Genomic DNA, 21,585 nt, shown 5'->3' on the forward strand with positions numbered 1-21,585 from the left:
AGAAAGGAGCCCAGGGCTGTGTTAAGTATGCCTGTTTTTAGGGCACACTATGTGCTACCCTAACAGAAGCCGGTGTCATAGTGACAGTACAATGTACTAGCATACAGGAGTATGCTGATACATTATGCGTAAAAAAAAAAAAGTTATCACTTCATGGGATTTTGAAAAAAAACAAAAAAATAACAAAAACACAACACACATTATAGAACATATTTTATTGCCAATACATTACATAAACAAAAATCCTACAGCTAGGCTAAACCATTAGATACCTGAAAGGTGAATGAGAAAAAAACAAAACAATCAAAAACAAAAACACAAAAACGCTGCATTGCCGGAAAGGGACAGGTAGACAAAGGTTAAAAGGCCCCTCCCACCACCCACTTGCCAGTGTTTTTCAATTACTACACCAGGATGGATGCGACCCTAGGGATAATAACGGACATGTTACTTGCACAAATCAGAATTTCAACAAGGGTAGGTACTGATTTCATTAGGGAAGGCTTCAATTTAGAAACTGCTTGAGTGAATCTTCTGTACCACCGATGTTCAGCTAAAGGAGTATTGAAAAAAAATTACTTAAGGCTGAGATCTGACCTTTTAAAAAAGGTACTAGGGCTAAGCCCTGTTTTGAATCCGGATTGCAAGAAATCTAGGATGTTCAATGTTGGGAAGAAAAGGGTCTGGTCCCGGATCTCCATACCAGGAACAGAAGTTCTTGCAAATGTTTTTGATAGATTTTCGAGGTAACTTCTTTATGCCTTAATAAGATAGTTGAAATTGCCTCGTCTGACAAACCGTTGTTTCTCAAGACCCGCCTTTCAGGATCCAGGCTGACAACTCCAGAGTTTCTATTCTTTGAAAGAATAAGGGACCTTGGGAGAGCAGATTCCTCTTGACTGGGAGCATGATAGGGTCTTCCAATGCTAGGTACTTTAGGATTGGAAACCAGCTTCTTTTTGGCAAATAGGGAAGAATGATAAGTTTTGTCAAATCTTCCTGGATTTTTCTTAATACCACTGGTATTAGAGGAAACGGGAGGAAAGGCATAGGCCAGATCCATGTCCCAGGGTTGGGATAATGCATCTAACCCCAACGGGTTGTCTTTGAGACTTAGGGAGAAGAAGGTCTCTACCTGTGAGCTTTTCCTCTTGGCAAATAGGTCTATTTGGGGATAACCCCACCTTCAGGTTAAGGGCAGAAGATTTTTCCTGTTCAGGGACCATTCTCCGGGGACCCCCTTGCTTATGTTGTTTGGGCAGAGCCACCAGTGGAGAGAGGACTTCACTGTTTCGGAAATCTGAATTCAAGGAGTCCTGTTTTCAATCCCACTGGGACAGGATCAGATTCTGAAAGGGTCTGGAGTGAAATGGACTCCATGGAATAGATTGGATGCAAGACATCATCAATCCCAACATTCCTTCCCTTATGGAACATGTGCTCTTTCCCCAAAATATCCTCACTTCTGTCAGTAGAAGTATTTGTTTCTCCCTTGGGAGGAAGGAATGTTGAAGGGAGGAGTCTAGTAGCACTCCTAAGAAGACCTGTTTTTGGGGAGAAAGACTTGACTTCTCGAAGTTGATTATCCATCCCAATTCCTGTAGTAGGGAAAGAACCTGTAACCGATGGCTATTTAGGTTAGACGGAGTATCTGCGGTCAGCAGGAAATAGTCTAGATATGGGATAATCACTATGCTTTGACTTAAGGGCTGATTTACACGAGCGCGTGCGTTTTGCGCGCGCAAAAGGCACTTAACAGCTCCGTGTGTCATGTTCATATGGTGCACGGCTGCGTGCTTCTCACGCAGCCGCCATCATAAATTACACTGCGTTTGGATGTTTGTAAACAGAAAAGCACGGGGTGCTTTTCTGTTTACATTATTTTTACTGCTGTTGCGCGAATAACGCGCGTCCCACTGAAGTGCTATTGTGTGGTGCGCGTGATTTTCACGCACCCATTGACTTCAATGGGTGCGTGATGCGCGGAAAACTCCGAAATATAGAACCTGACGTGAGTTTTTGCGCAAAAATCACGGACAGTCTGAACTGCCCCATAGACTTGCATAGGTTTGTGCGACCCGCGTGAAATTCACGCGGGTTGCACGGACGCAAATCCCGTTCGTGTAAATCCGCCCTAAGACTGCCATATTAGTAAAAATTCTGGGGGTGGAAGAAATGCCGAAGGGGAAACAGACAAATTGGAAGTGGAGAACGGAAGGACCGTTCTGAATCGAGAATCTGAGGAATCTGGAAAGCGGGGTGGATAGGGATGTGATAGCACGCATCCTTTAAATCGATCGTACACATTGACGCTTCTTCCCTTATTAGAGGAATAGTCGATCTGAGAGACTCCTTTTTGAACTTGCGATATTTCACCCATTTGTTCAGTAACTTCAGGTTGATTATCGACCTGTAAGAACCGTTTTGTTTCTTGACCAAGAAGATTTTCAAATAGTGGCCCTTGAATCTTTTGATGTGGGGAACTGGAGTAATTGCTTTTAATTGTAGCAGTTTCTGGATGTCCAGGATAAGAATTTGATGAAGATCTCTTGATCGGTATTTGGTTATTAAATATTTATATGGAGGAAAATTCTATTTTGTACCCTTCTTCTATAATCTGTAGAACCCAAGGGTTCTGGGTTACGTTGGTCCAGTTGGAATAAAAATGTAGGAGTCTTCCCCCTACACTCTTGGCGTCATTGCTTTGAGGGCTGAAATGAGTTATTGGGGTTGAGGAGATATCCTCGACCCCTCCCCTTGGGGTAACTCCAGCGACCGGACTTCCTTTTCCCGATGTAGTTCTGTAAGGTTGCTTCCCTCCGTTGGCGAAACTTACGAAACTGAGGGGTCTTTTTAGGTTTCTCTTCTGGAAACCCTTTCGTTCTATCCGTTGCGCTCTCCAGCATGTTATCCAGGATAGGACCAAACAGAGATTCTGTAAATGGGATAGAACATCGTTTGTTTTTGGACTTTGTGTCTCCTGACCACATCTTGAGCCATAATGCTCTTCTAGCAGCATTTGAGAGCGCCCCATTCCTGGCAGCAAATCTAATGGATTCAGCTGATGCATCTACCAAGAATCCGGTTGCCATTTTTAGTAAGAGTAGAGATTCTAATAGATCTACTCTTGATGTTTTCATCATTAAATGGGTCTCCAGTTGGTTTAACCATATAAACATCGATCTTGCTACAGATGTGGCAGCGATATTTATAGAGATTAAAGCGGATGAAGATTCCCAAGCTCTTTTCAGCAGCCAGTCTGCCTTCCGGTTCATGGGGTCCTTTAACTGAGAGGAATCTTCTAAGGGGATTGCGTTTTTTTTAGCAACCCTAGTTACTGGAACATCCACTTTTGCGATCTCATCCCAAGGTTTTGTGTCTTCTGGATCAAAGAGAAGTCTGTTCTTAAATTCTCTTGAGATGAAGAGTCTTTTCTGAATCCTCCCATTCCATCGTTACCATTTTCTTGAGATTCTCATTTACTAGAAAAATCTTTGTTTTCCTCTCCGTCAGGCCCCCAAACATCTCATGCTGGATGGTATGGGGTTGGTCTTCTTCGGGAATATCCATTTTCTTCCGTATTGCCTGGATTAAGGTATCGGACATCTCCGAAGAGAAGATTTTTTTTTTCTCCCGAGTTAATCTTCTTCTTCTAATTCACCCTCCGATAAGTAATAACACCCCTGCTCAGAGTCAGAGCCCTGAGATGGCGGGCACCATTTTTGTTCCACTTCAGTCCGTGGCCTTTTTGCTCAGGAGTGTGACAGAGTTTCTTGAGGAGGGGCGAGGGTGGCTACTGACTGACTCACTTCCTCGCGAATCATAGCCCTAACTTCAGACAAACGTCGGTTGTTCCTCTTTTAGCAGTTTTGCGATACAGTCTTGACAATTGTTTCTTATGTGACTAGCAGTTTTTCTCCACAAGTCCCTTTTTTAAACTACTTTTTATCAGCTTGTCTCTGAGGGGAATCTTTACCTGCCTTTTTGTTTTCTCTAGGATAAAGTAAGTTGTACTTACATACGGAGTCGTAAGCCTTACCCAAAGGGTGAGACTCACATGACCCTGGGATATATTTGGAATCCCGTCAGAACGAGGTAGTTCCATCACCGCAACAAGCAACAGTCAAATGCAATATCCAATTCCACAAGATATATGCATAAGGCTGTATATATAATTCCATGTTAGAGGTATTCGCTCTAACTACATACCTGTGCGGGTCCCTTTAAATGCAGGTGTTTTGAATTTCCCGCCTTCCAAGATGGCCACGGACCGGAAGTAGCCAGGCGTCATTTCCGGTCGCGGCTACTCCATTGCTCGAGGATATTACCGGCGCTACCAACCTTAAGGAGCGGCCGGTCCTCACATGGTCACGCAGCCTCGGCCGAAGCCTGGCTTGGGAATCCCGAACACTACCGGAAACCAGCCTAGGATTCGTAAGGTAGGCGTTTTGGTTGGGAGCTAAGGGACCTCTCGTTTGAGAGGTAATTAGCCTAGGCACATAGGGGGAATAGAAGGGAGATTACACAGACTCTCCGATCTCAGCCCTTGCCCGAGTTTATCCAGGAGCGATGTCTCTCTGCTCCTGACCCTGTAGGGACAGGAAGAATACTGGCAAGTGGGTGGTGGGAGGGGCCTTTTAACCGCTCTGTCTTCCTGTCCCTATAGAGGTCAATAGGGCAACCTCCTGTGGTGCTGTCATGAGGGATGTACTGGAAATATCAGTTTCCGTAGCGCCCATTGACTTCAGCTGCTTCCGTAACCTCCGACCACCTAATCAGCAAGTGACCAGGTGGCAGCGGGAACCGAGCAAGGTGGAACAGGGTTTAGGGGGGCCCTATTCTAGAGATAGGTGCGAGTCCCAGAGGTAGGACCTGCATCTATCGGACATTTACGGCATATCCTGTGGATAGATCATAAATGTCCAATGTGGGAAAACGCCTTCAAGTGTGTATCCACATGGTGTGGTTTTGCTGCATTTTTTTTATTGTGCGGCAGAAAAAAAAACGCATGCACTTTTAGCATGATTTGCTGGGATTTCGCAAAATGCAGTAAAAACAGAACACCTTTTTTGGTGCAGTTTTCAGCCACGGGGATAAAAAAAATATATATATAAAAGACGCAGCAAAACCGCATGGTATGAATACACCCTAAGGCTAGAGCTGGGTGATTTTGCCCACAAATAAAATCTAGATTTTTTTTCAATCAAATACAATTGGAAAAACGTCTATCTAATGGATTATAACTTCTGTGTCCCCTGGCAGGGAACAGGTTAACAGAATCTATAATCAATTACATACTGCATGCACTAACATCCAACCTCTGACTGTCACCCCTTCAGCCGGTCTCTGATATTTCAGGCGAGAGCAGTGTAATGTGCAGCAGGGCCAGGCAGATAGCGCCGAGTGGCACTCTGGGGCGAGATTACATTATAATGTCTGAGGTCCGAGTAGGACCCTGTGCAGTACCGGCCCCACTATGGGGTGTTAAATAAATTACATTAAGGCCGGAATCACACGACTGTGATTGGACTGTGACAAACGGTCCACGTGTCAGCCGGATTTCCCAGCCCGACCATGGTACATGTGAACGGGACTCCTGGCATCAGACATTTAGGCTACAGTGAAATAAGATGGCCATTAAAAAGCGATCATTTGTCAGTTTTTCATGTCCTTTCTGCATCAGTGTCTCCAAATTCTCATCCCTTTCTAGTCCGCCTGTCATGGCCGTTGAAATTTTTTATTATTGGTCACGTTTTTTTGCCCCAAACCCATGAAAAACCAGTGCCCATGTAGATAGTGCCCACATACAGTGCCACCCTGCCCAAATATAGTGCCACACCACCCACATATAGTGCCCATGAAGATTGTGTCGCAATGTCCATGTAGATAGTTCCCGCAAAGTGCCACACTGCCCACATATAGTGACAGTGCCCATGCAGCTAGTGCTGCCATGTCCCTGTAGATAGTGCCCACATAGTGCCAGTGCCCACATGTAAGGACAGTGCTACACCCTCTAGCAGATAGCACCCCACCACCCCTAGTAGATCACGGCACCCCCCCCTCCCTTGTAGATCGCGCTGCTGTAGCTGCCACTAGCGGCGTGATCTACAAGTAAGGGGTGTCCTGATAATGAATACACATGACCTCCAGCCTGGACGTCATGTGTATTCAGAAACCTGACACTTTTGAATCTTTTCTGTGAGATTCCAGCAAGCCGCGCGTAATCTCGTGAGATTAAGAGGTAAACGAGATTTCGTTTCCCTTGCTGGAAATCTCACTGAAAAGATTCAGAAGTGTCAGGATTCTGAATACACATGATGGCCAGGCTGGAGGTCATGTACATTCATTATTAGGACACTTGTGTATGTGGCTGCACATCTTTCTAGTAAGAACACTATGTGCTGTGTAAATGAATGGAGAGGAGTGCATGATGCTGATTGGTCACCGATTCGTCATACACTTCTATTCACAACGCCCAGCTAGTAAAACAAGTAAACACGCCCAGTTAAAAACCACAATACACGCCCAGTTGGACATACGAAAAAAAACACTCCCAGTTGTCCATTTCAAAGCTCATTTGCATATATATATATATATATATATATATATATATATATATATAAAATTGCTCATAACTTGGCCAAAAATGAACGTTTTAAAAAAAAACAAAAAACACGTTACTGTTATCTACATTGCAGCGCCGATCGCATGCAATAGGAGATAGGGATTTGAGAATCTGGTGACAAGAGCCTCTTTAAGGGTGAATTAATTCGATTAATCACCCAGCCCTCCAGAAGGCCTTTTCAGGCGTGTTAATTAGGCGGTAATCCCAAAAAAACTAAATCTGTAATGTACTTTCTTGAGCTGTGCTTCATCAGGAGTAGATGCTGCAGAAGAGGGTTGAAATAAATGGATCATTCAACGGTGGTTGCTGCATAGTTCTTTGGCAGTGTAGTCGGGACTGCCTTCTAATTGTCCTGTAACAGCAGTAAGGGGCTGGCCAGACTACAAAGCCTCTACCATCTTCTCCTAGTCAAGTAAAGCTTAACCCCTTAGTGACCACCAATACGCCTTTTCACGTGAGTCACTAATGGGCTTTAGGCTAGGCTGACGCCTTTTCACGTCAGCCTAGTCTAAGTCCTGCACGGGTCTCCCGTGCAGGCTGGAGCCGGGGCTCTGCTGTCTGATGACAGCTGAGCTCCTGCTCCAACGCCCGCGATCGAAGTTTACTTCGATCGCGGCCGTTTAACCCGTTAAATGCTGCCGTCAATAGCGGCATTTAACTTTGTTTACAAAGGGAGTGCGCTCCCTGTCACCCATCGGCGGCCCGCGAATGCAATCGCGGGTCTCCGATGGGGTGTCATGGCAGCCGGGGGCTTAATAAAAGCCCCCAGGTCTGCCCTGGATATATGCCTGTTAGGACGCGCCGGAGGCACGTCCTAACAGATTGCCTGTCAGATTTACACTGACAGGCAATAATGCTCTGGTATACGAAGTATACCAGAGCATTATAGCAGCGATCGGAAGATCGCACAGTAAAGTCCCCTAGTGGGACTAATAAAATAAGTCATCAAAGTGAAATAAAGATTATTAATAAAAAGTACAGTAAAAAAATTAATAAAATCATTTTTTTCCATAAAAAGTGTTTTTATTTAGTAAAAGTGTAAAAAAAAAAAAAAGAAGTACACATATGTAGTATCGCCGCGACCGTAATGACTCCATTAATAAAGTTAATATGTCATTTAAACCGCAAGGTGAACACCGTAAAAAAAAAAACGCAAAAAACCATGGCGAAATTGCAATTTTTTTCCATTGCCCCCCAAAAAAGTCATAATAAAAATGAATCAATAAGTCCCATGCACCCCAAAACAGTACCAATCAAAACTACGTCTTGTCCCGCAGAAAACAAGCCCAAAAAATCACTACATTGATGGAAAAATAAAAAAATTACGGCTCTTGGAAAGAGACAATGCAAAAACAAATTATTTTAGTTCAAAAGTGTTTTTATTGTGCAAAAGTCGTAAAACATAAAAAAACTCTACATATGTGGTATCGCCGTAATCGTACCGACCCATAGAATAAAGGTAACATGTTAATTACGTCGCACAGTGAACGGCGTCAATTTAAAAACGCATAGAACAATGGCGGAATTTCAGGTTTTTGTTATAATCCCCCCCAAAAAGGTTAATAAAAGTTAATATAAAAATTATATGTACCCAAAAATGGTGCTATTAAAAAGTACAACGAATCCCGCAAAAAACAAGTCCTCATACAGCTATGTAGACGAAAAAATAAAAACGTTATAGCTCTTTGAATGCGACTATAGAAAAATGTATAAAATAGCTTGGTCATTAAGGGCTAAAATGGGCTGGTCACTAAGGGGTTAAAAGGCTAATGAAAAACACATAACATTTTTTATATAGGTTTAGAATTAGAGCACCACTCTAGTCCATGGGCGGTGTCTGGTATTGCAGCTGAGCCCCATTCACTGGAATATTTGCAATACCAGATGTAGACTGTTGCTGTTTTTTGGGGAACGCACGCGCGCACACACACGCGCACACAGCAAAAAGACGGTGTAAAGCCGGGTCCACACAATGCAGTCGTGCGAGGAAAACCCCCTTTACACAGTAGTTACTTCAAGCAAGACTTCCCCTGCCAGCCCCCTCCTTTCACACAGTAGTCACATGAAGGCCCCCACCACATGTACTCACCTTACCATGCACCCTCTGTAAGGAAGATATATACAGTAGCCTTTGCCAACTGCTTTACATGGCTTCCCGCATCAGCATTTGCTAAGAGAGACCGATGCAGGAGCAGCACGAGATGTGCGCTCTCTCCTTGGCAGGACCAGTATTTTCCCAGTCCTGCCAAAAGTCATTGACAACATCCAGCTCATTGCTTTTGGCACCAGGTGAAAGCATCTGGCAGCCAAATTTATAAAGGTGGGAGATGAAACCTGGGCGCCAAGGCCGATCTTTTAGTCGCCATGGAGACCAGTTTTGTCAAACCTTGATGTTTCACAACCATACAGCAGCCAAGATATACATCCAAAAAAAAGCTTCCGTATGATCAGTCTTTTAAACAGGGAAAGGGTGAAGTCTGATCTGGGACCATCACCGATTTCTAAAATGAAAGGCCTCTTTTGAGCGCTTAAAAGGGAATGTCTGGCTCTGCGGAGTGGAGAGTGGCTGCAAAGAGGACCTAAGGCACCCAGCTCATTGTTATCACTGATAACGCTTCACTTCTCCCGTGAACTGAACACTTGTTACTCCAGATTACAGCTGAACACTGGGAGGGGGAGGGGAGGGGGTGTAGCTTATTTACTTAGCGTCCTTTTACATGGCCCGATATAGGCCGTGAAAACGAGCGCCGATTCACAAGACAGCTCGTTGATCAGTTGCTCCTTTTATAAGGAGCTATGATCAGTAATGTACAGTGCGTGGACGAGCGATCATTACTACGATAGTTTGTCCCCATACACTCCTATCAAGTCGGCAGAACATCTCCGTTTACACAGGGAGATGAGCTGCTGACTAGCGACCATATGCTCATTCATCAGTTGCCCTGTTCAGAGGGCAATAATCGTTCATATAAATGCTCATTTATCCGAACATTAGTTCATGTAAAAGGGCCTTTAAATAGAATTGGAAAATCCTTTTAAGCCGGTTTGACACATCTCAAATCTCTGTTGATCAAAATTTGACAGAACAGTCTAAGCTCTAATTGTGACTTAAAGGGTCTCTGTCACCAGATTATAAGTGCCCTGTCTCCTACATATTGTGATCGGCGCTGTAACGTAGAGAACAGTGGTTTTTATTTTGAAAAACGATCATTTTTGAGCAAGTTATGAGTTAGTTTAGATTTATGCTAATTCGTTTCTTAATAGACAACTGGGCGTGTTTTTACTTTTTACGAAGTGGGCGTTGTACAGAGAAGTGTATGAGGCTGACCAATCAGTGACCAATCAGCGTCATACACTTCAGTGTTCCAGCGTGATAGAAGCTGGGCTGGAACACTGAGAAGTGTATGTCACTGATTGGTCACCGATTGGTCAGCGTCATACACTCCTCTGTACAACTCCCACTTGGTCAAAAGTAAAAACATGCCCAGTTGTCTATTAAGAAACTAATTAGCATAAATCTAAAATTGCTCATAACTTTATAAAAAATGATCGTTTTTCAAAATAAAAACCACTGTTGTTATCTACATTACAGCGCCGATCAGACTATGTAGACGATAGGGCACTTATAATCTGGTGACAGAGCCTCTTTAACCCCTTCCCGCCGCAGTCCTTTTTCAGATTTTCATTTTCGTTTTTTCCTCCCCACCTTCCAAAAGCCATAACGTCTTTATTTTTCCGTCGATATAGTCCTATGAGGGCTTGATTTTGCGGGACGAGTTGTAGTTTTTTGTAGCACCATTTATTTTGCCATATAATGTACTAGGGAAAAAATTATTTGTGGGGTAAAAAAATAATGAAAAAAAACAGCGATTCCTCCATGGTTTTTTGCATGCCGTTTTTACGGAATTCACTGTGCAATTAAAACATGTTGACCCACAGAATAAAGTTAATACGATTACGGCGATACCAACTATATATATCGTTTTTTCTATATTTTACTACTTTTACAATTAAAAACCTAAGTGTAAAAAAGAAAATTTATTTTGTGTCGCCAAATTCTGAGAGCCATAACTTTTTTATTTTTCCGTCGATTAAGCGGTATGAGGGCTTATTTGTTGCGGGATAAGCTGTAGTTTTTAATAATACCACTTTGGTGTACATGCGACGGTTTGATCACTTTTTATTTCATTTTCTTGTGGGAGATTAGGTGACCAAAAAATAAAGATTCTGGCATTTAGAATTTTTCTTTTTTGTTACGGCGTTCACCGTGCGGGTTAAATAATGATATATTGTAATAGTTCAGACTTTTACGGACGCGGCGATACCAATTATGTTTATTTTTTTACTATGCTCTAGGGGAAAAATGTGAAAAGGTTTTTTTTTTTAACTTTTAATTATTTTTACACAAAAAAACAAACTAATTTTTAATTTTTTTATTAGTCCCCCTAGGGGACTTCAACCAACGATCGTTAGATCGCTTGCACGATATACTGCAATACTAACGTGTTGCAGTATATCGTGACTCTGACAGGCAACTATTAAGCCCTATTGTCCGCAGCTTTTAACGAGTTAAACTATCCGACACCCGCATCGTATGGAGCAGGTTCACCCCGTGAGCCCGCTCCATACTTCCCCCTACCCGACTTTGGCGTATGGATACGTCAAATGTCGGGAAGGGGTTAATCATGGGCTGGTTGTAAACACTAGTCACAATGACGTCATATCCGTCAGTCACGTGATCCCATCATCCATTGGCTCGAGCGTTGATTATAGGCTCAATGATTTTACACGGGCCAATGAGCGTTCATATTAAGGCTCATTCCTGATCATTGTCCTGTGTAAACATCTGCTCGTCCATCAGCTGATCGTATAGTTTATGCAGCAATAGATATTATTGACGGCAGCAAGTCTCCCTGTGTAAACAGGGAGATCTGCTGCAAACATGACGGAAATGTAAGGGGATCGGAGTAAGGAGCGGTCATCCCCATACATTCTCCTTGTGAAAGGAGAAAACGAGTGCCGATCAATGAGCTATCTCATTGATCGGCACTCGTTTTCACGGCCCATGCCGGGCCATGTAATAGAATCTTAAGCTTGAATTTCATTTTCCTTGGTTTTATTTAAAAATGCTAACAGATAAAGAACAATGGGAAACATTAAGTGGCGGAGAACTCAAATACCAGTCAGCAGATACAAGGCTCTTACCTGAATGTTATCAAATTTCAATCCTGGCATAGTCAATTTCTCCTTATCAATGAACACGGGGTTGTACTGTTGAGTAGCTACAGAAAGGAGTATGTTCCTAGTCTCCTCAGAGGGCAGCCAAGCATCATTTCTCCTATCCATCTCACTCATGTTAAGAGCCGTAGCAAAGGGGTCATCACTTCCAGCAAACACGCTATGAATCTGCGAGAATGGCTTTGGAGACTGGGGCACTTCCATTGAAGCAGATGACCCATTTGAATCAAGGGACTGGTTTCCGACAAAGAAGCCTAAAGCGGCAGGGTCCTGGGAGGTGCTGGTGTCTGGAGTTATGGGTGCCGGGCACCTTTCAGGGGCACCTGGTGCTGCATTTGGGTTACTGACTGAGATAAACGTGGATGAAGTGGTGAAGGAATCGAAAAACTCCACCGCGGAAGAATTAGTATGGCCATTATCCGAGAAGAAGTTGCTCAAACTTGGACTGGGCTGGACGACTTGTGTTTGAGTCTTAACAGCACTTCTCATCTCCGCTCCAAAGCTAGGAGATTTGACCATCTGAGATTCAAAGCCGTCACGGATTAGAAATGACTGCTGTGAACTAGACTGGCTGAAGATGGTACACACTGGGATGGTCTCTTCTGCTGGAGAGGATTTGCTAGCTGGAGTAAGCAGCTCTTCCTTGTGCTCCCCTTGTAACTGAGTCTCTATATCCAGGTTCTCTTTTTCTACCACTGGTAGCTCCTGCTGCAGGGTAAAGTCACTGGTCATAGTCAACGTCTCAGACACCGAGGCTTCAGGACTGACGTCAAGCTCCGTACTATTCTCGCTGTCTACTTGTGCATTATACTCTTTATCAGTTACTTGTTCAAGTCCTAATGTAGGACTGCCCTCTATTTCATCCACAATGTCTTGTAGGCATCCGACATCTCCAGCATCATCTTCACTGATGTTGGGAGAGTCGGAGATAACGACACTTTCCATCATTTGCTCATTTAATTTATCCAGCAGGTTGCCCGAGTCTTCGGAGAGGGTGACATTTTCCACAGATTCAAAGGTGTCTGCATCAAGATCGATTGTTTCATCCTGGAGGAGAATCTCCTCTTGTACTTCGGAGGGATTGCTTATTGGAAGCCCTAGAACCGTAGTAGAGCCTGATTCAGTTACATTACTAGATGACGTCATCTCATTTTTGGGGCTGGGATCAGGGTTTTCCATTTCTCCTGTTTAAAAAGAAGAAAGAAAGAAAACATTACTTCTGGCATGAAAGCAAAACACATTTAACAAAATGTCAAAGGAAACCTGAGGAGAAGGAGGAGTGTGTGAATGATAATAACATTATATAATGGCCAAGTTAGGTGATCCTGCTTCTTTAGAAAACATTTTCATCATGCCTGACTTTAGAGGGGTTCTCTATTTTGCACAATCCCTTCTGGTTAGGTCCCTTGACAATAAGCTGATCAAAGAGTTTCCCTGCTGGGACCCCCAGCGATCAGCTGTAATCCGTGGGGAAACATGGCAGTAAGTGTTTAAATTCCCTGCAGCGCTACCACAGGTGAAACTAAGCATTACACAGTGCCCATTCATTTTAATGGGTAATCTGTGTAATGCAGGACAGGATAGGCCCTTCAGAGCAAGAGATGCTCTTTATAACCGCTCTCCACTCTGGTCAAGAGATGCGTATCCTGAACAGAGGATCACCCTCTAGTAACTCAGAATTCCCTAATATGGTGTATGAAAATGTATTTTTCTAAAATGGAAAAACCCTTTTAAAGGGATTTTCCCAGCATAGAAAGTAATAGCATATCATCAGGGTATGTGTCACTTACTGATCAGTGAGGGTTTGTCTACCCTTTCCCAGCGATTATGGAGAGGGGCTATAGAGTATCTCTCTCTGGGTGACCTGTACTGTCCTGCATTAGACACCCCATTGATTTAAAGAAAAAAAAACGTATATGTAATGCCAAATGTCCCCTGTGGTGGCACTGCAGGGAAATTGAACTCTTACTTTAGGGTTTCCCTACAGATTACAGCTGATCACTGTGGGGGTCCAAGTAGGGGGGGGGGGGGCACTTTGTGGTTAGCTTATTGTTAAGAGACCATTCAAACAAGTTGGGGTTAGCTCAAACTGAGAATCCATTTAAATGCTGAAGCTCCTTCATTGGTTTTCCCAGCACACTGACGCTCCCGCACAGTCTGTGCAGGATAAATGCCAAAGGTGATATATCATGACATTAGAAGACGGGAATAATCTTTTAAAGGAAAACTTCACTTTTGCAATACATAGTCTACAGTTTAATTATGCAGAATGTGCTGTATAACTTAATTTTTTAACGACATTCTCCAATTAGCTAGAACACTAAATGCTGAATTCTCTGAACAGTGCATTATGGGAGCTCAGATGAGTTTCTCAGATCTCAGCAATAAGGTCACAGGCCTGTCTGTGGAGTATGAAACCACATACAAACTCCAAAAAGTGACAGCAGAAATGGCCGAAAAATCAGAAGCAGAACGCCTAAAAAATATCTGAGCATTGATTGAAATGGGAAAACTGTTCTGTTCCGATGGGCTGTTTTTCTACGCAGCCATTTTGAAAAACGGCCGTGTAAAAAAAACTGCCATGTCCCTTCTTGGGACGTTTTTGGAGCCGTTTTTCATTGACTATTGAAAACAGCTCCAGAAATGTCCGTAAAAAATGTGAGTGGCTTAAAAAAACCTCTGAAAATCAGGAGCTGTTTTCCCTTGAAAACAGCGCTGTATTTTCAGACGTTTGAGTTTACGTGTGAACATACCCCAAGTGTGTTTGCCTGTGGAGTGTTTTTAACGGCACGGGCACCTTCCCGTGAGAAAACGGGAAGGTACCCGTGACTAACAGAAGTCTATGGGCCCGTCATTGCGGGTCTTAATTACGACCCGCAATAACGGGTGTTTTTACGGTCGTGTGCATGAGGCCTTAGGCTGGGTTTACATGTTGAGGTCAAATGCATTTTTTGGCGTGAAGCGCTGAAAAATTGCGCAAATTTTACAGCTATTCAGGACCAAAAAAAAAAATGCATTTTGACCGCGACGTGCGAACACAGCCTCAGGCCCCATTGACACGAACGTAAAAACGCCCGTAATCACGGGCCCATGGACTTCTATTGGCCACTGGTACCTCCCCGTATGCTTACGGGAAGGTACACGGGCCGTTGAAAAATATAGAACATGTCCTGTTTTAGGCCATAATTACGGCACGGGCAGGCCCATAGAAGTCTATGGGGCTCCCGTAATTACGGGTGACTACGTGTGTACACCCGTAATTATGCGAGCGTTGCTAGGCGACGTCAGTAAATAGTCACTGTCCAAGGTGCTGAAAGAGTTAACTGATCGGCAGTAACTCTTTCAGCACCCTGGAAAGGGACTTCCGATCACAATATAAATCAATGTGTAAAAAAAAATAAAAAAAAAATAAAAAAAAATAGAAGTTAATACTTACCGAGAACTCCCTGCTTCTTCCTCCAGTCCGGCCTCCCGGGATGACGTCTCAGCCCATGTGACCGCTGCAGCCAATCACAGGCCAATCACAGGCTGCAGCGGACACATGGACTGCCACGTCATCCAGGGAGGTCGGGCTGGATGTCGAGAGAGGGACGCGTCACCAACACAACGGCCGGGTAAGTATGAATTTCTTTTACTTTTACCTCGGTAAGGGCTGCCCCTTCTCTCTATCCTGCACTGATAGAGAGAAGGGCTGCCGATTAGTGCAGTGCAATTTTGTAGCGAAAACGTGCCCGTAAATACGGGTGGAATACGGGTGACACCGGACCCGTATTTACGGGAGGAAAAAAATCAGTTCGTGTGCATGAGGCCTTATTCTAAACGCTTTGAACGGCAGGTAATCTGCAACACTTGGGCTTGCTTGCAGATTCTCTCTCGCTTTCTTTCCAATGGTGAGATAAAATTAAAGGGTTATCCTCCAGATAGGCCATCAATATCTGATTAGTGGGGGTTCGACTCTTGGCACCCCCGCTGATCAGCTTTTTTGAAGGGGCTGCAGCAGGTGTGTGAGCGCTGCATCCCCTTCATCGTTGACGCTGCTCCATACCGTTAGATGCCGACACACTTTTACCGGTGGTTCACAGTATTAGTCTTCTCCCATTCAAGTGAAAAGGCGGCTGTAATACTGAACCGCCGCTACAAGCGTGTCGGCAATTCACAGTACGGAGCAGTGACAGGAATGAAGGGGAAGCAGCGCTTGCGTAAACGCCGCAGACCCTTCAAAACAGCTGATCGGCAGGGGTGCCGGGAGTCAGACCCCACTAAAAACAGTGGCCTATCCTGAGGACAAGCCCTCAATTTTATCTTTCCGGAAAAACCCTTTAAATGCATGGCGTAAAATCTCTTAACAAATCCAAAAACTTTCTGCAGCAGAAACGGACTTAAAAGCCTGCACTGCTGGTCGGATTTTGCAGCAGGTGGATGAGATTTCTTTACACCTCATCCACATTACTGTACATATATTCCACTGCTCATGTTTTAATCTGAAAAATCTTGAGAGAAAATCCACAATAACATTCAACACTTGCAGCAATAAGGCAGCACAACTCTCCCACACAAGAGGTGGTCACCCGGCCATTAACATTTTCACGCTGAGATTACAGAGGCGGGACAAGATACGCACTGGTCTTTCCAGATTTAGGTACATAAAGATTATTCATTGTAGGATGCAAAGTTATGCACGTTTCCACCATTCACATTTTTTTTTACTATCTCTGCTTGCTGTCAGTAAGTGTAAATACTCGTGTACAACCAGAGGCTGAATACTGGTATTGATCATAGCCAAAACCACACAAGTAGACAGCCCGAAAAGAAAGCTCCAAAACAGGCCTCATGCACACATCAGTATTCTGGTCAGTATTTTGCTTCAGTATTTGGCTTTTAAATACTGACCAGAATACTGAAGTGTGCATGAGGCTTAGGGGCTATGCACGGAGCCTGTGCGGCGCGACAAGTAGTCCAAGCGGCCCACTACGCGGTCATACGGTTCCTCAGTAGTACCTCCTAGAAGCAATGCTCTGTATTACACCATGGGTTATTTGGAAAGAAGAATTGTTTTCAGCCACTGAATGAAACAAAACACGTTTCTATTCACTAACATCTAACAGAGATCTTTAACATGGTGAACATTCTAAATATAGATATACCATGAACTTTAACTAATCAATAATCAAGCTTTATTTGCATAAAACTGGAAAACTCATGCAATGGATTCCTCACGTCACCTGAACGAAACACACGCAGCAAATTGTAAACCGTCGAAATTACAGAGGAATATATAAAGCTCACGGACAAGGAAAATCTGGTAAAACCTTAGAGCACCTAACGAACCTGACACCGTGCACCGGTATCGCCCACTTCTGTCACACTCAGATGGTACCGGCAACCACTGCGCAGGCGTAACAACCTGCCAAACCCTGTAAGACCTACACGCATGCGTCAATTTACGACCAAGCCTTATACGCATGCGTGAGTTACTGTGCGCAAGCGTAGTACTAGCAAAAATAGAATTCAATCAACTTTATTTACACAAATCTGCAGCTTAGGAAACAGGAAGATGAGTTAGTACGGAAGCCGAAGGGAGTAAAAAGCAATCATTGAATGCAGGTTTGAGGGTTCTTGTTGACACTACAGTGACAAGTGGAACCGGGATGGAGGACGATGCACCTGTTATTTACGGGCTGGAGTTTCAGGTGTGTTTATTCTCCGTTTATATATGTGATTGCATGGCGTCAGAAAGTATGGTGTCCACAGCAGTGCTGGCTAGAAGATACAGCGTTTTGACCATATAAAGAATATATATGTATATCACACACGTACATACATATGTTCCAGTCTGTTCCCTCGTCTGGTGGCTGCGGCAATGATGTCACTATTAAATTTGGAATTTAGTTGCCACTATTATCAATTCTTCTTGTTTCTTATTCACATTGAATGTATTTTTGTTTTTGGTTCAGTAACTATTGCAAACTTTTAAAAGCAGCCTGGAAACATAAATAATTAGTACAAAGATGGGCATTAAAGCGGTTCTGGGCATTAAAGCTGGTGTCAAAGGCCAACGTACACTTTTTACTATTTCGAATAATTGACGCTTCATTTGCCAGTTTTCATAATGGCAGTAAAGCCAAGGCGGTTTTTACAAAAATGTTGCGGGTTTGTTGCAATTCCAAATAGTGACTTATTCCATTTTATTCTCTGACAGTCACTTGTCCATGTCCGTTTTATTTCCAAATTTTGGTAATTTAACGAACGATGTTCTTAATTGGTTCAGAACGACTCACTATATGTAAACGGTGGGCGGTCCTGGTTCTTAACCCCTTCAGGCCTGTTTTGGCCTTCAGGACGAAGCCGGTTTTTCAAATCTGACATGTGTCACTTTATGTGGTAATAACTCTGGAATGCTTTTACCTATCCAAGCGATTCTGAGATTGTTTTCTCGTGACATATTGTACTTTATGTTAGTGAAAAATGTGGTCGATAAATTCAATATTTATTTGTAAAAAAACACCAAGGTTTATAGAAAATATTATAATCTTTCTTAATTTAAACGTATCTGCTTGTAAAACAGATAGTAATACCACACATAATAGTTACTAGTTTAGATTTCCCATATGTCTACTTTACGTTTGCATCGTATTTTGAACGTTCTTTTATTTTTCTAGGACGTTACGAGGCTTAGAACTTTAGCAGCAATTTCTCACATTTTCAAGAAAATTTCAAAAGGCTATTTTTTCAGGGACCAGTTCAGTTCTGAAGTGGCTTTGAGGGCCTTATATATTAGAAACCCCCACAAATCACCCCACTTTAAAAACTTCACCCCTCAAAGTAATGTAGCGGGGAAATCTACAAATTTCATTTTTTTGGCTGAAATTCCATTTTAATCCATTTTTCCTGTAATACTGAACGTTTTTACCGGAGAAGCACAACTGAATATTTATTGCCCTGATTCTGCAGTTTTTAGAAATATCCCACATGTGGCCCTAGTGCGCTACTGGACTGAAATACCGGCCTTAGAAGCAAAGGAGCACCTAGAGCCTTTTAGGGCCTTCCTTTTCTTAGATTATATTTCAGGCACCATGTCAGGTTAGGAGAGGTCTTGTGGTGCCGAAACAAAGGCAACGCCCCAAAAAATACCCCATTTTGGAAACTAAACTCCTTGAGGAATTCATCTAGGGGTGTAGTGAGCATTTTAACCTCACAGGTGTTTCATAGATTTCATTAGAATTGGGCAGTGAAAATGAAAAATGACATTATTTTCCAATACCATGTATTTTTACCTCCAAATGTTAAATTTTTTCAACAAATAAATGAGGAAAAGCACCCCAACATTTGAAAAGCAACTTCTCCAGAGTACGGAAATACCAAACATGTGGTCATAAACTGTTGTTTGGGCAAGCGGCAGGACTCGGAAGGGAAGGCACGCCATTTAGCTTTTGGAGCATCCCTTTTTGAAAACTGCACCCCTCAAAGTATTCAAAACAGCATTTAGAAAGTATTTTAACCCTTTAGGCGTTTCACAGGAATTAAAGCAAAGTAGAGGTGAAATTTACAAATGTTATTTTTTTTTTTTTGCCAAAATTCATTTGTAATACGTTTTCTTCTCTGTACCACAGAAGATTTTAGCTGAGAAATGCAACTATATTTATTGCCCAGATTCTGCAGTTTGTTTTTTTTAAATATCCCACATGTGGCCCTAGTGCCCTAATGGACTGAAGCGCCGGCCTCCGAAGCAAAGGAGCACCTACACGATTTTGGGGCCTCCTTTTTTTAGAATATATTTTAGGCACCAAGTCAGGTTTGAAGGGGTCTTGTGGTGCCAAAACAGTAAAGACCCCCCAAAAGTGGTCCCATTTTGGAAACGACACCCCTCAAGGAATTTATCCATGGGTATAGTTAGCATGTTGAACAAACAGTTTTTTTTGCTAAATTTATTTGTGTTAGTGTGTGGAGATGAAAATCTACGTTTTTTTTCTGAAAAAACTTAGAAATTATAAATTTTTACAAGGAATAAACTAGAAAAAAACACCCCAACATATGTAAAGCAATTTCTCCCGATTTATATCAATACTCCATAAGTGGTAATAAACTGATGTTTGGACCCACAGCGGGGCTCAGAAGGGAAGGAGCGTCATTTGGATTTCCGATTTTTCTGAAATAGTTTTCGGTGCCATGTCGCGTTTGTAATACACTGGACGGAAAAAAACCGTAAAAGCCCCCCAAAAGTGACCCCATTTTGGAAACTACACCCCTCAAGGAATTTTTCTAGGGGCATAGTTAGCATTTTGACCTCACAGTTGTTTTGCTGAATTCATTGGAATTAGTCTGTAAAGACACTTTTAATTTTTACAAGGAATAAACGAGAAAAAGCACCCCAATTACGGAAATATCCCATATGTGGTAATAAACTGCTATTTTGACCCACCATGGGGCTTAGAAGTGAGGGAGCGCTATTTGGCTTTTGGAGCTCAAATTTAACTGAAATGGTGTTCAGGAATTTTCAAATCCCTTGAGAGGCCAAAACAGTGGAAACCCCCCAAAAGTGACCCCATTTGGGAAACTACACGACTTAAGGAATCTATCTAGTGGTATAGTGAGCATTTAGACCCCACAGATTTTTTTGCAGAATTTATTAGAATTGGGCCTTGAGAATTAATATCCACATTATTTCCACTAAAATGTTGAATTTTTTTCAATTTCACAAAGGATAAAGGAGGAAAAAGCACCCCAACTTTTGTAAAGCAATTTCTCCTGAGTACGGCAATACCCCACGTGTGGTCATAAATGTTTTTTCGTTAGAAAGTAATTAACTCTTTCCAGACTGATCCATTTTTGCATTTTCTTTTTTGTTTTTCCCTACCTGCTTTCCAAGAGCCATTATATTTTTATTTTTTCATCAATAGAGCAGTGTGAGGGCTTATTTTTTGTGGGATGAGCTGTAGTTTATATTGGTACCATTTTTTGGTACATACAACTTTTTGAGCACTTTTTATAAAAAATTTTGGTAGAGCCATGGTGACCTAGAAGGCTGGTCCTCCTAGGCTTCCGTACATGGCAGCCCGGAGGCCATTGTCCGGCCTCCGGTTGCCGTGACAAGGATCGCCAGCCTCCGCAAATGCATGTGGGGGCTGCCGATCTGCTCTAAACCTCTCAAATGTGGCGATTTGCAATCGACCACCGCATTTAAGGGGTTAATTGCCAAAATCAGCGGCCGTGGGCCACTTATAGGCAACACGGAGGGCAGGGCAGACACCCTGCACAGTTAACCACCGCTGCGGTGTAGCGCCTCGCAGCGGTTAACTGTTAAAGCGCGGATGTAACTGCATGCCCAGGTGCGCAAAGTTACTGCTCACCTGGACATGCATTCACGCCAAGGTGCGGGAAGGGGTTAAAGGGGGTTCCTCAGCATTTTATATTGATGGCCTATCCATCAATAAGTTTTTTTTTTGTTACGGCTGCCGTAAGTACGTCAAATGCCAAGAAGGGGTTAAAGATTGTAAGGCTGTTTGTTTGATTTTATGCATCTGTGGCTCAAATGCCTAAATGCAATATATGGGCGAAAAATGCTGCGCAAATCAGCGTGCAGGGAGAGGAAAATCTGCCTCAAGCTTCCAGAAATTCCGCCTGCTAAAAACTCTGTGTGAACATAGCCTAACGTGTCACAGCACCTTCACTTTTTTGCCTAATCTTACATCAGACGTGACGAGATGCAGGTAGGATGCAGGGTG

At 43.0% G+C, this 21,585-nt stretch overlaps 2 protein-coding genes across 3 annotated transcripts in view; one reads left to right on the plus strand and one right to left on the minus strand.

Annotated features, from left to right (window-relative positions):
* TRAPPC12 (trafficking protein particle complex subunit 12) overlaps positions 1 to 17,294 on the minus strand; it is a 92,402-nt gene extending 75,108 nt beyond the window's left edge. For both annotated transcript variants that reach the window (XM_075861145.1, XM_075861146.1), the window contains exons 1-2: positions 17,192 to 17,294; positions 11,831 to 13,047 (exon numbers count right to left, since the gene is read on the minus strand). In XM_075861145.1, the coding sequence (XP_075717260.1) occupies positions 11,831 to 13,042 (1,212 nt within the window). In that variant the 5' untranslated portion in view covers positions 13,043 to 13,047; positions 17,192 to 17,294. The remainder of the gene's footprint in view (positions 1 to 11,830; positions 13,048 to 17,191) is intronic.
* A 93-nt stretch (positions 17,295 to 17,387) lies between these two features.
* EIPR1 (EARP complex and GARP complex interacting protein 1) overlaps positions 17,388 to 21,585 on the plus strand; it is a 242,741-nt gene continuing 238,543 nt past the window's right edge. Inside the window, exon 1 of the mRNA XM_075863903.1 lies at positions 17,388 to 17,553. Within this exon, the coding sequence (XP_075720018.1) occupies positions 17,512 to 17,553 (42 nt within the window). The 5' untranslated portion in view covers positions 17,388 to 17,511. The remainder of the gene's footprint in view (positions 17,554 to 21,585) is intronic.

Source organism: Rhinoderma darwinii, chromosome 4 (genome assembly GCF_050947455.1).
Source record: "Rhinoderma darwinii isolate aRhiDar2 chromosome 4, aRhiDar2.hap1, whole genome shotgun sequence".
NCBI lineage: Eukaryota > Metazoa > Chordata > Amphibia > Anura > Rhinodermatidae > Rhinoderma > Rhinoderma darwinii.